This window comes from Malaclemys terrapin, chromosome 1 (genome assembly GCF_027887155.1).
Source record: "Malaclemys terrapin pileata isolate rMalTer1 chromosome 1, rMalTer1.hap1, whole genome shotgun sequence".
In the NCBI taxonomy this organism is placed as follows: Eukaryota; Metazoa; Chordata; order Testudines; family Emydidae; genus Malaclemys; species Malaclemys terrapin.
The window spans coordinates 213726986-213742930 of NC_071505.1; the positions used below are offsets into that span (position 1 = coordinate 213726986).

The 15945-nt window shown below is 43.4% G+C and overlaps 1 protein-coding gene across 3 annotated transcripts in view; it reads left to right on the forward strand.

Annotated features, from left to right (window-relative positions):
• RPS6KA3 (ribosomal protein S6 kinase A3) overlaps positions 1 to 15945 on the forward strand; it is a 128720-nt gene that overhangs the window by 47156 nt on the left and 65619 nt on the right. For all 3 annotated transcript variants that reach the window (XM_054006407.1, XM_054006417.1, XM_054006425.1), the window contains 2 exons: positions 952 to 1068; positions 11261 to 11342. In XM_054006407.1, the coding sequence (XP_053862382.1) occupies positions 952 to 1068; positions 11261 to 11342 (199 nt within the window). The remainder of the gene's footprint in view (positions 1 to 951; positions 1069 to 11260; positions 11343 to 15945) is intronic.

The following is a 15945-nucleotide window of genomic DNA, read 5'->3' on the forward strand; positions in this document are numbered from 1 at the left end:
AAAATATATATATACAAACAGGAAAGGAACAATAAGTATGGTGACATTTAGACAGGAAAGGGAGGACAATAAAAAGTAGCAAAGCCTTCTACTAAATGACTTAAAATCTTAAGTGTAAGTACCTTGAAAGTAGGACCCTTTTCTCCTTTCTATTCTCTCTAACTCCAAGCCCATTTTTGGCATTTAATTTTTTTAATCATGTAGGACCGAAGCCTTCAGTGTCAGCCATTTTGACTGAAATGGGTCATAGGATTGGGCCCCATTGAAAAACTTGGATTGGGAGAACGCAGCAATACACAGTAGTTAAATCCCCAACACATTTGTGCAAGATGAGGAAATACAGACATCCTGTGTGAGGAATATAAACTGTTATACAAACATTGTGTGGATTAAAAACTTACTCAAGGTTTCTTCCACTGCTTCTACTGCAGTGGTGATTGATGGAGGAGGTTACAAATCTATAGCTAAAATAGATATGTGCCAGCAAGGAGCAACCAAAGCTGCATATTTTGAGGAAAAAATACATTTATAAAGTATCTGTGTATTGAAAACTGACCTCCAGTAATAACCTAACTTTATCTTCATGTAATAATTCCTCAGTGTACCATCCTGCAGTTCAAAAACTGGATGGCTGCCTACTTTTCATAAGTCTCTTAACTTTGGGAGAAAATTTGCACATCCTTTGCTTTTACAGATGACACATTCTGTTCATTGTCCTGATTTCTATTATTTCTGCAGTCTTCATATACAAACTTAGAATTGCCCATAGAATTATGTAACATTACTGTTTCTTCCAAAATCCACCAGGATTGGATTTAATTCTAGACTATTAATGGTTTTACCTGGTCAGTTTCAGTATCTCTGATTTTTGTGAATAGATTTGTGATGTTTACAAAATATTTTGGAAGGCATGACATCAACCTACAGTTATTTCTTATGTTTTCCTTCCAGGAAGAAGGCAATATCAAAGAGATTGCAATAACACATCATGTAAAGGAAGGACATGAGAAAGCAGACCCATCACAGTTTGAACTTCTTAAGGTTCTAGGACAGGGTTCTTTTGGAAAGGTATGTTGTACATTTTTTTTGTGAATGGGTTATCAAAAGGGCAGTAAGAAGCCCTACAATTGGACAGTAATAAGGGTGAAATATTTAGAGCAGTCAGATTTTTATATTCAAGCTGTAGTCCAGGTCAAGATTATGTTCTAAATTGGGCTTTACTAACTAAGCACTCGGGCTCTGGCAGATCCTTTTGAACAGTAAATCTGTTCCAAATTAAGCTATTCTGTAAACCTCAAAAAGATTCCTGAATTCTCTCCTTGTGCAACTCTGGTATAAAAGTTTTCTGAAGTAAGATATTCAGTATTAAGATGGAAGAGTATATTCATCCTGAATAAATCCATTCCATGTATCTTTAACACACTGTCATACCCGAAAGAAAGAACAGGTGGTAGGCAGAATGGCCATCAGTAAGGGAAAAAGTATTTCACAATATAGAATGGCTCTAGTTTTGTTCATGCGTTACAGAAAATGGGCTTTGGTCCTATACTAGTGAATTAATAACACTGATATTTAGAGCTGTCAAGCAATTAAAAAAATTAATCGCATGATTAATCTCACTGTTAAACAATAATAGAATACCATTTATTTAAATATTTGGGGATGTTTTCTACATTTTCAAATATATTAATTTCAATTACAACACAGAATACAAAGTGTACAGTGCTCACTTTACATTTATTTTTGATAAGTATTTGCACTGTAAAGAAAAAAAAAGGAATAGTATTTTTCAATTCACCTAATACAAGTACTGCAGTGCAATCTCTTTATCATGAAAGTTGAATTTACAAATACAGAATTATGTACAAAAAAACCTGCGTTCAAAAATAACAGTGTAAAATTGTAGCGCCTGCAAGTCCACTCAGTCCTATTTCTTGATCAGTCAGTCGCTCAGCCAAACAAGTTTGTTTCCATATGCAGGAGATAATGCTGCCTGCTTGTTTACGATGTCACCTGAAAGTAGGGTTGCCAGGTGTCCGTTTTTTTCACCAGAATGCCCGGTCGAAAAGGTAACCTGGCAACTCCGACCGGGCCATTAAAAGTACGGTCGGCGGTACGGTGGGTCTAAGGCAGGCTAGTCCCCACCTGTCTTGGCACCGTGCTGCGCCCTGGAAGTGGCCAGCAGGTCCGGCTCGTAGGCGGGGGGGCGCATGGTCTCTGCAAGCTGCCCCCGCCCCGAGCACTGGCTTTGCACTCCCGTTGGCCGGGAACTGCAGCCAGTGGGAGCTGGAGGGGTGGTCCCTGCAGGCAAGAGCAGCGTGTGGAGCCTCCTGCCCCCCCCCCCCCCCCCCCCCCAGCCTAAGGCCTGGTCTACACTAGGCGTTTATGTCGAAGTTAGCGCCGTTACATCGAATTAACCCTGCACCCGTCCACACCGCAAAGGTATTTAGTTCGACATATTTTATGCATCCGAAGAAGTGGGTTGTAGTCCACGAAAGCTTATGCTCTAATAAATTTGTTAGTCTCTAAGGTGCCACAAGTACTCCTGTTCTTCTTAGTTCGACATAGAGGTCTCTTTAATTCGACTTCTGTACTCCTCCCCGACGAGGGGAGTAGCGCTAAATTCGACATGGCCATGTCGAATTAGGCTAGGTGTGGATGGAAATCGACGCTAATAGCTCCGGGAGCTATCCCACAGTGCACCACTCTGTTGACGCTCTGGACAGCAGTACGAGCTCGGATGCTCTGAACTGCCACACAGGAAAAGCCCCGGGAAAATTTGAATTTGAATTCCTTTTCCTGTCTGGCCAGTTTGAATCTCATTTCCTGTCTGGACATCGTGGCGAGCTCAGCAGCACTGGCAACGATGCAGAGCTCTCCAGCAGTGATGGCCGTGCAATCTCAGAATAGAAAGAGGGCCCCAGCATGGACTGATCGGGAAGTCTTGGATCTCATCGCTGTGTGGGGCGATGAGTCCGTGCTTTCCGAGCTGCGATCCAAAAGACGGAATGCAAAGATCTACGAGAAGATCTCTAAAGACATGGCAGAGAGAGGATACAGCCGGGATGTAACGCAGTGCCGCGTGAAAATCAAGGAGCTGAGACAAGGCTACCAGAAGACCAAAGAGGCAAACGGACGCTCCGGATCCCATCCCCAGACATCCCGTTTCTACGAGGCACTGCATTCCATCCTCGGTGCGGCCGCCACCACTACCCCACCAGTGACCGTGGACTCTGAGGATGGGATAGTGTCCACGGCTGGATCCTCGGACATGTTAGCGGACGGGGAAGATGAGGAAGGAGATGAGGAGGACGAGGCAGTCGACAGCGCTCACAACGCTGATTTCCCCGACAGCCAGGATCTCTTCATCACCCTTACAGAGATCCCCTACCAACCCTCCCCAGCCGTTACCCCGGACACAGAATCTGGGGAAGGATCAGCCAGTAAGTGTTGTAAAAATCTAAACATTTATTTGTAACAGAACAGGAATATTAACAATTTAAAAAATGGGTTTCTCATGATTAGTTTGATTAGCTTAACGGTTCAGTCATGGGCAGTGCAACTATTGAAAAAAAATCTAGCAATGTCCGGTTTTGCATGATTGTCCTGCCCAAGCCGCTCTACTGGTTAGTCACTGCTACAGCAGCTACAGTAAAATGCGGTCTATATGTCCGGGGATGGAGCAGAAATCCTCCTGTGACATCTCGAGGAAGCTCTCCTGGAGGTAATTGGAAATCCGCTGCATTAGGTTCTTGGGGAGAGCGGCCTTATTGGGTCCTCCGTAGTAGGACACGTTGCCACGCCACGAGACTATCAAGTACTCTGGAATCATTGCTCTGCACAGCATGGCGGCATACGGCCCTGGTCTTTGCAGGCTTTCCCGGAGCATTCTCTCTTTCTCGCTGTCAGAGATCCTCATGAGGGTGATGTCGCTCATGATGACCTGCTTTGAATGAGGTAGGGGAATGTTAGTGTTGGGACTGCTTTGCCGTTCCTTTACAGAACTGTAACCGCTGGTTTGCAGCCACGCGGTGGAGGCGGGAGAGGGGCAGCCGAAAGGGATCGTTCCCAGGGACAGCCGCGAGGGTGTGGGACAGGAGCAGACTTCCTGCTTGCCGAATTGCTGGCAGCAGGGACTGACATTGATTTCAATGTGAAATGAGGCCATTGCTAATATTAAAGTTTTAAGCTGCCACAAGTCTACGGCTTACCATGTCTGCCTGCAACAGAAATTCCGTTGTCCTGACACGGTTCTCAAATGTGCTGTGCAAGACCCCAGGCACTGAATGCGAAGGCCGAGAATTCGACCTTGTGCTGAGTGCGCATGTGAGAGGTGCTGTGCATGGTCTTGTTAACAGAGAAAGACTATGTTCTTTGTTCACAACTACATTTATCTTTCTGAGGAATTCACTCCCTTTTTCCCATTCCCACAGCCCCATCTGCGACTGTCTCACAACCTAGCCTGTCATCACACTCCCAGAGGCTAGCGCGGATTAGGCATAAGAAGAAGAGGACACGGGAGGACATGTTCTCGGAGCTTATAGCCTGCTCCAGAGCCCAGGCAGCACAGCAGACCCAGTGGCGGGAGAACTTGACCCGAATGCACCAAGCCAACATGGATCGGGAGGAGAGGTGGCGTCAGGAAGACCAGCAGGCGACTCAAACCCTGCTTGGACTAATGAGGGAGCAAACGGACACGCTCCGGCGCCTTGTGGATGTTCTGCAGGAACGGAGGCAGGAGGACAGAGCCCCGCTGCAGTCCATCTCTAACCGCCCTCCCCCGCCACCAAGTCCCATACTCCCCTCACCCAAAGTGCACAGAAGGAGAGGCGGCAGAGTCCCTGCTAACTCTCACTCCACCCCTGCAGAGAGCTCGAGCAGCAGAAGGCTCTCATTCCCCAAAATTTGACAAGTTCTTTCCTTCCCGCCTGACACAAGCCCCCGTCCAAGTTTCACTTTCCCAGTTCCATGTTTGGTTGATAATAAAAAATACGTTTCTGTTAACTACTGTTTCCATCATGTTCTTTTGCAGGAGGGGGGGATAGGGGGTTGGTAATTCGACAGGACAGTCACCTTTGGCAGGGTATATAGTCGGGGGCAGGCACAGCAGCAGGGCACATACATAGTGCAGTGATGCAGTGACTAGTTACCCTGGTTAGTCTGGGAGGTTGTTTTCATGTTATGTGGTGGGGGGTGGGTTGCTCTGTGACTTTGTGGCAGGGGAGGGCAGTTACAGATCTTAAGCGGCGGTCCTTAGGCAGGATCACAGAGCCACACAGCAGGGGATCTGTAACCGTCCTCCCCCTGCCACAAAGTCACATAGACCCCCCCATACACACAGTCCCTATCAGGAGGGGTGACAGGCTCCGTTGAAACAACCATCCCACCGCAGCGGAGCCTGTCAATCCTTGAGTTTAGAAGCTGCATTCGCGCCACTACAGTACACCCGCTCCGCACCACAGTCTGCGTCCCAGTTTTAAAAAATTCCCGCGAATACAGTATTAAAGAAAACGGTGTGCTTTAACAAAGTAGAACTATTTTTATTTTGAAATGTGTGTTGGAAGTGGGGTGAAGGGGGTATGTAACTGGATAGGATAGTCAACATTAACTGGGCAAAGAAATGGGGGCAGGGTTAGCTTCTCAATACACAAACTTTAAAGTCACAGGTTACCCTGCTCACTCAGGAACTTTGCTTTCAAAGCCTCCCGGATGCACAGCGCTTCCCGCTGGTCTCTTCTAATCGCCCGGCTGTCTGGCTGTGAGTAATCAGCAGCCAGGCTATTTTCCTCAACCTCCCACCCCGCCATAAAGGTCTCCCCCTTGCTCTCACAGAGATTGTGGAGCACACAGCAAGCTGCAATAACAATGGGGATATTGGTTTCGCTGAGATCACAGCGAGTCAGTAAGCTTCTCCATCTCCCCTTGAGACGGCCAAAAGCACACTCCACCACCATTCTGCACTTGCTCAGCTGGTAGTTGAAGAGTTCTTTTTCAGTGTCCAGGGCGCCAGTATAGGGCTTCATGAGCCAGGGCATTAGCGGGTAGGCTGGGTCCCCGAGGATGACTATAGGCATCTCCACATCCCCAAGAGTTATTTTGTGGTCCGGGAAGTAAATACCTTGCTGCAGCCGTCTAAACAGACCAGAGTTCCTGAAAACACGAGCGTCATGAACCTTGCCCGGCCATCCCACGTAGATGTTGGTAAAACGTCCCCTGTGGTCCACCAGTGCTTGCAGCACCATGGAAAAGTAGCCCTTTCTGTTAATGTACTGGCTGGCCTGGTGTTCCGGTGCCAGGATAGGGATGTGAGTTCCATCTATGGCCCCACCGCAGTTTGGGAATCCCATCGCTGCGAAGCCATCTATGATCGCCTCCACGTTTCCCAGGGTGACTACCTTTGGCAGCAGTACATCAACGATTGCCTTGGCTACTTGCATCACAACAACCCCCACGGTAGATTTGCCCACCCCAAACTGGTTCGCGACTGACCGGTAGCTGTCTGGCGTTGCAAGCTTCCACAGGGCTATGGCCACTCGCTTCTGGACAGTCAGGGCTGCTCGCATCCGGGTGTCATTGCGCTTCAGGGCAGGGGACAGCAACTCACAAAGTTCCAGGAAAGTTCCCTTCCGCATGCGAAAGTTTCGCAGCCACTGGGATTCATCCCAGACCTGCAGCACTATGCGGTCCCACCACTCAGTGCTTGTTTCCCGTGCCCAGAATCTCCTTTCGACGGCATCAACATGACCCATTGCCACCGTGATGTTCTCGGCGCTGGGTCCCCTGCTTTCTGAGAGGTCTGTGCTACTCTCAGACTTCAGGCCATCACCGCGTTGACGTAGCCTCCTCGCCTGACTTTTCTGCATCTGCCTCAGGGAAAGGTGTATGATAAGTTGCGAGGCGTTGAGAGCGGCCACAACTGCAGTGATGGTTGCAGCAGGCTCCATGCTCGCAGTGCTGTGGCGTCCGCGCTGTCACTGACTAGAAAAGTGCGCGAACTGATTTCCCGCCGGCGCTTTCAGGGAGGGAGGGCGGGAGTGATGGACGGATGACGACAGTTACCCAAAAGCACCCTGGACACCTTTTTTTTACCCAGAAGGCATTTGCGGCTCCACCCAGAATTCCAATGGGCAGCGGGGACTCCGGGAACTGTGGGATAGCTGACCACAGTGCACCACTTCCAATGTCGACGCTTTCCCCGTTAGTGTGGACTCACAAAGTCGAATTACTGTCCTTAGTGTGGACACACACGTTCGACTTTGCAATATCGATTCCAAAAATTCGATTTAAGTAAAATCGAACTACTCTCGTAGTGTAGACAAGGCCTAAGAGCCGGACCTGCTGCTGGCTGCTTCCGAGGTGCAGCATGGTACCAGGACAGGCAGGAAGCCTGCCTTAGCCCCACTGCACTGCTGACTGGGAACCCACTGAGGTAAACCCGCGGTCCAACCCCTTACCCCAGCCCTGAACCCATACCCCCTCCCACACCCAAACCACTTGCCTCAACCCACAGGCCCCTCCCCCACTCCAAATCCCTTGGTCCCACCCTCGAGCCCCCTCCTGCACCCCAAACTCTTCATCCCCAGCCCCACCGAAGAGCCCACACCGTCACCCCAGAGTCCATACCCCCTCCCACACCCCAGCCCCCTACCTCAACCTGCAGTCCCTTCCCGCACTCAAAATCTCTCATTTCTGGCCCCACCCCGGAGCCTGCACCCCCAGTTAGAGCGCTCAACCCCTCCTGCACCCTAACCCCCTCCCCCAGCCCAGTGAAAGTGAGTGCGGGTGGGGGAGAGCAAGCCACCAAGGGAGGGGGAATGTAGTGAGTAGGGGTGGGGCATCAGGGAAGGGGCAGGTCTTGGGATGTTCAGTTTTGTGCTATTAGAAAGTTGGCAACCCTATCTGAAAGTAAGAATAGGCATTCTCATGGCACTGTTGTAGCCGGTGTCACAATATATTTATGTGCCAGATGTGCTAAAGATCCATATGTCCCTTCATGCTTCATGCTTTGGCCACCATTCCAGGGGACATGCATCCATGCTGATGACAGGTTCTGCTCGATAATAGTCCAAAGCAGTGCAGATCAATGCATTTTTATTATCGGAGTCAGATGCCAATAGTAGAAGGTTGATTTTCTTTTTTGGTGGTTCGGGTTCTGTAGTTTCCTCCTTGGAGTGTTGCTCTTTTAAGACTTCTGAAAGCATGCTCCACACCTCGTCTCTCTCAGATTTTGGAAATTGGCACTTCAGATTCTTAAACTTTGGGTCAAGTGCTGTAGCTATCTTTAGAAATCTCACATTGGTACCTTCTTTGTGTTTTGTCAAATCTGCAGTGAAAGTGTTCTTAAAATGAACATGTGCTGTCATCATCCGAGACTGCTGTAACATGAAATGTATGGCAGTATGCGGGTAAAACAGAGCAGGGGACGTACTGTTCTCCCCCAAGGAGTTCAGTCTCAAATTTAATGAACGCATTTTTTTTGAACAAGCATCATCAGCATGGAAGCATGTCCTCTGGAACGGTGGCCAAAGCATGAAGGGACATACAAACATTTAGCATATCTGGAACGCAAATACCTTGTAATGCTGGCTACAGAAGTGCCATGCAAATGCCTGTTCTCACTTTCTGGTAAATAAGAAGAAGGCAGCATTATTTCCTGTGAATGTTAACAAACCTGTTTGTCTTAGCGATTGGCTGAACAAGAAGTAGGACTGAGTGGACTTGTAGGCACTGAAGATTTACATTTTTATTTTTGAGTGCAGTTATGTAACAACAACAAAAATCTACATTTATAAGTTGCACTTTCACAACAAAGAGATTGCATTACAGTACTTGTATGAGATGAATTGAAAAATACTATTTCTTTTGTTATTTTTACAGTGCAAATATTTGTAATCATAAATAATATACACTTTGATTTCAGTTACAACACAGAATACAATATATACGAAAATGAAAAATCCAAAATATTTAATACATTTCAATTGCATTCTGTTGCTTAACAGCGCAATTAAAACTGCGATTAATTGCAATTAATTTTTTTAATCACAATTAATTTTTTTTAGTTAATCGCGTGAGTTAACTGTGATTAATCGACAGCCCTAATGATATTCAGTAACCCCACAGGGTTGTTTCTACCAAACAACCTCCATCAAAATTTGGACAAGACAGAACTGTTCCTTATCTTCAATTCACCTTGAAATTTTGATAGAACCACTTGCAATCTTATTCAATAATAATCTTAATGTTTGGGGCATTAAAACAGTTACCATCATAAGCAAGATCGCCCTGCTTGCAGATAACCTTTTCAGGTACTTATTTCAGTGAGTGCAAAAGTGAATATTTAAAACCTTAACTGCATTTGGGAGATATGCAAGGCTCACAATCAAGTGAAGGAAGATTGAAATATATCATATGAGCCAACAGTACTTTCCAATTCCTCCTTAGTATTAGAATCCCGATTAGGTACTGATCATAAACATAAACCAAGATTTTTTTTAACACCCTATTACACTTTAATTCTATACCAGTCCTGGATAAAATTTCTCATTGGAGAGAGATGAGGACATCCTATCTATGCCTAACTGTCAAGTAAGGTGCAATACCTGTTCTTTCTAAGTATTTTTTCCCATCTGTTCTCTAATTATTTACGAAACACCACCAAAAAAAGTTAATTTATTTGAATAAATAGAAATGTTTTTTGGCAATTTTGGCAGTAGCATTGCCGTTCACCTGAATATGTAATTCCTTGGCTTAACAAGAAACAAACCCCAAAGGTACTTTGTCTTTAGCCTGTTTCTTTGTCAAGGAATCCTACCCAAGTCATCATATGAAAATCTCTAAATTCGGGTACAGATGAGTAATCCAGGATACAAAAAAAAGTCTCAGAACCATTAACAGTTATCTTTGAGAACTCATGAAGGACATAATTATGATATCTATAATTTCTAAAAGGCCTTGATGCCTGGGCAATTCTTAAATAGTAATAACTCATAATTTTGGGGCAATAATAACTACAAGGACCTGATTCTCATTAACACTAAGCCCTGTTTATATTTCTCTGGCATCCACTGGCATCAAAAGAGGTTTTGGTGTACATGAGAGCTGGGCCCAAAATTATTACATATAATTTACTGTACTAAACAATAAAACTTGATTCACATAACAATTGTGCCACTTCTAATTGTCTAGTGTCGTATCTCTATCAGGTCACTAGCACAAGCATGTGGGAGCACCCTCTGTTTTCAGATTTACCCTGAGTGGTACATAGCAAATACTAAATTATCACTCAGAAAATCCCATTTACCCCATGACCTGTCTGCTACGTCTTTTCATAAGTGAACCAAAACACAAATATAAAACGGTTTGTGTATTTGGCTTTCCTTCTTACTAAACATAGAATTTGTCTACAGTGGAAATCAATACATCCCCTTCCATATCTGAATGGTTTAAGGATATTAAAAACGTAATCCCCCTCAAGAAATCCTATTATACTGCAAAAGGAAATGAAACACACTTCAGTTGGGTCTAGAAGTACTTTACTAATACATGTGATATTCAATCACAGTAAACTATAACAAGGTGTAGATGGGCACATGTCTTCTCACAATTTTATGCTATATTTTTAAAAGCCCATTACTATGGTTAATATATTTATTGCCTTTGATTACTTATGAACAGTTGTTTTGTCTTGCAATCATTATATATTTTTCCTCTCTGAATTAACTCTTCCACTCATCCCAACTATATGTAATGTCTGCAGCTTGTTTATAACCATTTTTGTTATGTTCCTGTTAATTCCTGTAAAATGTGAAACTGCTTGAAGAGAAATATTTTTAAAAAATTTAACTGAAGAGAATGGTCAGAATGTTTAATTTGCTGTTTCATTTAATTGTTTTCTAAATGCTTATTGGCTCAACTTTTCAGACACAACCAAATTCATCTCTGAAATCAATTAAGTTAAACCGGGATAAATTTGGCCCAAAATATTTTTTGTTTTTTAAATGCAAGTAAAATTGTGGGGTGGGGAAATGTGATAGGTAAACAGGGACATTTGTAATTAGGTACACAAGCTGTATAAACGTGAACAGGCAAAGATAACTGTAAGTGGTCAGTACTAGAGTTGGGTAAGCTATTTGTTACAAATAAGAATTTTATTGAAAAAAACAACTGTGAATCCCCATTAATAGAATTAGATACCAAAGTTTACTGATTTGATTTATATTTATCTTCTTTAAGAACGTTTTTAATATATTGAATACAGGTATTTCTTGTCAAAAAAATCTCAGGATCAGATGCTAGACAGCTTTATGCAATGAAGGTATTAAAAAAAGCCACACTGAAAGGTAAGTGATACTTTTCATAAATGGTTACTTTAATTGATGTACATATGTACCAAACCTTAATCTTTTGCAAACAAAAATATAAATATAGATACTGTTAAAAGAGTTAGTTCAACAAAGATCTTTCAAGTACATACTTAACTTAAATTCTAAACCATCAAATAGGACAAAAAGTAATGTCTTTGTATTATAAACACAAAAGGATTAATGAATGAAAGCATCACGTTTGTAGAATTTTTAATAAGTTTTCTTTCCGTGATAGCCTTTGATCAACTTGTTCGTTGCCATCCTGTCAGAAACCCATGTTCAGTAGATATGAAATTTCTAAACCTTTTACTACTAACTTCATTATAATGTAGTTCAGTAATCCTTCTTGAAATAATTAGTATTAAAATCCATGTCCCTTATTGAAGCACTGCCTAGGCATAATAAATGTTCCATGAAGATAGCTGTGCTACATCATTCTGGTTAGTTGACTTGATCCTGGACATGTTAGTAGATACACCTCTACCCCGATATAATGCGACCCAATATAACACGAATTTGGATATAACGCGGTAAAGCAGCGCTCTGGGTGTCAGGGCTGCGTGCTCTGGCAGATCAAAGCAAGTTTGATATAATACAGTTTCACATATAACGCGGGAAGATTTTTTTGGCTCCCGAGGACAACGTTATATCGGGGTAGAGGTGTACTTATTAAATGGCCTATTTCTGTTCTCCAAAATGCTGTGTAACTTTGTGGATAAAGTTTCTTGCCTTTTGTTGAGAAGATTAAGAGATCAAATTACGTTTAGTTTGTGATGTTGAAAAATCCATTGTTAATACCTCTTTTATTATGATAGTCACAAAAACTGAGTATTTTTGTACAACAAAACCCACCAACTTTATGAAAAGAAAAATTCAGGAATATAAATACATAATGAGGTTGTGCTTATATGTTTTGTAGAAAAGAAGAAGCTAATTGTATTCCCTCTTCCCTAATCACTCTCCATACACACAGTGAACCCTGGAAAAGGATAGGAGTCTTAACATTCTGTAGTCTTCCAGATACCATATTTTGTATTATTGAATCTCTACTTTTCATAGACCCACAGGATAGACTCTTATTCAGAGATCTTTTCCTTCTTCAGGAATCAATACACCTCAATAAGTATTTGCAGTGACACCAGGCAGCCTTTTCAGAACAGAATAGGGTTCCATAGTGGACTGGAATATAACATCAGGAAATCCTTAAATTAATATAAAGAAGCAAACATCAAGATATAGTTCATACTGGCCAATGCCAGGGCTCCCTTGACCAGGCCGCTGTAGGAACTATCTTGGTTTTCTGTCTTTGTCTTTTTGTCTTCATTCCAGGAGAGCGCTCTGTGTGTATCCCTGAGCTCAGTTGTTATCGACTCCTGTCACCTCCCTCCATTGCCTTCATCCTGAGTTCATATGTGCTCCACCCACCCAAGCTGGGGGCCTCTGATTGATATGTCAGTTGTTCGTTCCTTGGGATTTCCCTTGTCTCGTAGGGGCTTCCATTGATATGGGTTGGTCTCAGCCAGTAATAAATGACCTGTTCATATCACCCAACAGAGTTACGTGACAAAATGCCTCATATCTCCTGCTCTTTACACTCACAGCATAGCAATACTAAGCACAGAGTGAAACTGAGGCACATATTGGAATCATAAATATATTATCAAAATTCCCACACCTGGTTCCATAGTTAAAGTTTGCTCTTAAAGCAGGAATTTAACTACTTTTTTTTAATGTATGTCCTCTCCAAAAATATAGGACTTGCTCCAAAATAGAATGAATTTTCTGAGAATTTATAAGTACCGTATATACTCGATCATAAGCCAGTTCGTTTATAAGCCGAAACCCCCCCCAGGATGGATAAGTAAAAATGGAAAATTTTTATAACCTGTTCAGAAGCTGACCCTATAATTTAGGGGTCAGCAAACTTTGGCTCCCGGGCCATCAGGATAAGCCGCTGGTGGGCCGAGATGGTTTGTTTATCTCGTCCGCAGGCACAGAGGTAAACCTAAGTAAACAAAGTATTCCGGTGCGCCAGCTGCTTACCCTGATGGGCCAGGACAGCAAATGGTGGGGAAATTTTTTTGGTGAGGAGAAGCTGGGAGTCAGGGGAGTAACCCCTGTGATTTCCCCCCCCCCACACACACACACATAATCCCACCCCTAGCCCAGGACCGCCACACTCTCCCCTTCCCATCCCTTCCCACCTTATCTGCGGAGGGCCAGGGGAGGATGTCTTTGACCTGGCTGGAGGTGCTCCAGCAGGCTGAGAGGATGTCTTTGACCTGGCTGGAGGCGCTCCAGCAGGCTGGGCGGTGCGGCCACAGCCTGCTCTGGGGGGCGGGGCCAAGCGGCACAGCTGCAGCGTGCCAGCCCTGGAGCTGCAGCTGCTTCGGAGGCTGTGGGGAGAGCAGCGTGGCCAGCAACGGAGAGACTCTGGCCCCGCCTCTTCCCTTCTGTCTCTGCTGGCTGTGCTGCCTCTCCTTGCTCCCTCTGTTGGGAGGAGGGGCCGTGTCCCACCTCTCCTTCTCTATACCTGTTCATAAGCCGACCCCCTTCTCTGGTGCTTCCCTTTTTTACTATAAAATTCGGCTTATGAATGAGTATATATGGTAAATTCTCTAATTAGCTTTCATTTATAATTATTTTTAAAATGGTTCCTTTAACACACAAAAAAAAAAACCTTAGGAGCCTATATCACTACATTTTTTTGTCTTAAATATCAGTAATGAAACGACAGACTAAGGCACCTGAACAGTCTTATGTCTATCCTGTGGACACCATGAGGAAGAAAAATGAAAAAATCTAATGTTCCTAAAAATCAGAGTATCTTTTCTAACTGCAAGTAGAATCTCTTCTCAGCTATCCTGGGGTAAACTGTCACTTTTCTGTTGGATCATGAACAAAAATTTGGTTAAAACAGTGGATTTTGGGTTTTTATCAAGAAAACTTCATATTGAATAGTTATGTCACCAATGGCCCAGATTTGGTGATATTATTTATCTGGTCCCAAAGAAGAGAAAATGCCAAGGGAAAATTTGTTCTCCTTTTTGTCTGTTTCTTTGTGTTACTTAGAAGAGGAGCAGGTTACCTTCATCCCAGACCCAAAGCATCTGAAACAGTTTGTTCCCAGAAAAAATTTAGAATGGCATATAACTACCTTTTAACGACAGTCCATGACTGAGATATAAATTAAAGATTTGCTCTCTTGGGTCTTAAGCTTCAAGTGCAAGACTTTCAGATGTCTTAGGCAAACCAAAGATGAAGAATTTTTGAGAATGTTAACACCCTGTCCAGTGTATTTCTTCCCTGCTTGTGCCTCAACTGATACTGCATTTTCACCTATGGCTGTCAGAAGAGTTCTCAACTGACTGCTCCTCCTTCAAGAGTTTGGCCATTAAAATTGATGTATTTGAGTGTTTATAAATGATTATCTATATTTTGAATTTTTTTTTTTTTTTTTTTTTGGAGGGGGATTGACAGTTCTTTTGTGGTGTACAAGATGCTTTGCCTCCAGCAGCTTTGTCCTATTCTTTACATCCTTTTTTAGACATTGGTTTCCTCCCATTAAAAAGCACTTCTGTGATTTTTGAAACTCCTGACTGGCTGTGGCCCTGAGTGGGGTAGTAAGTTGTGTTCAGATCATCACTGGGTCTTTTGGGATATGAGCAATGAGTAACAGCCTTATCTCCATCAGTAGAACAGATGTTATGTTAAAAGCAGGAATTTTGATTGCAGCAGCAGCACTGCAAAAATCATCAGGAAAAGGATCCAGTAGATTCTAGACACTAGAAAGCACTGCCTGTGAGTAATAGGCATAGGCTAAAGACACCGCATTGTCCTCTGGGAAGTTGGGGGACTGCACATTGGGAGAGGTCTTGTAGATCTCTTTAGGAGTTAAGATTCAGACCTTCATACACCTTGTAATTGCAGTGCCTGACAATCATGAAGTATTGACACAGATGGGTCCTTGGCCTTCAGACATTGCCCAGAACTGACAGGAAAACCAAGATACTACACAAATGGGTTGCATTGATTTAACTAAACTGCCTTCTTAGACTGATTTAGTTAATCCAGTGCAATTTTTGTATATAAACGAGACCTTTGATGCACCTTTAAGCTTATGCATTAAAGTACTAATACAACAGTGTCTTCTGACCAAAGATGTTGCCTTGTTTTTGCTTCTCCCAGCATCTGAGGCTCTGGGGATTCCATGACCCAAAGGGCAAGGACTTGCTATAGAGGATGCCACAATACTCAGAACATTGTGCTTGAACCTTAAGACTCAAGAATGTGATTCTGTTACAATTTATGTCTTAGGACAAGTAGAGTCACATGTAAATAAATTATTCTCTTCTGTGAAATTAATCCATTTTGAATACTAATTACAACAACTCAGTAATAACTTGTGTGTTTTGAGATTGAATGTCCCCTGCATTTAAATAAACGGTTGGTTTGCCTAAGACATTTTAGATCGTTTCCATCTTCGTTTCTTTCAGTAAACTATTTTCTTAGTCCAGAGTCAGAGGCAATAGTACCTTTTAAAGACTGCTTTCTACTTGCAGGCAGTTTATGTGCTTTA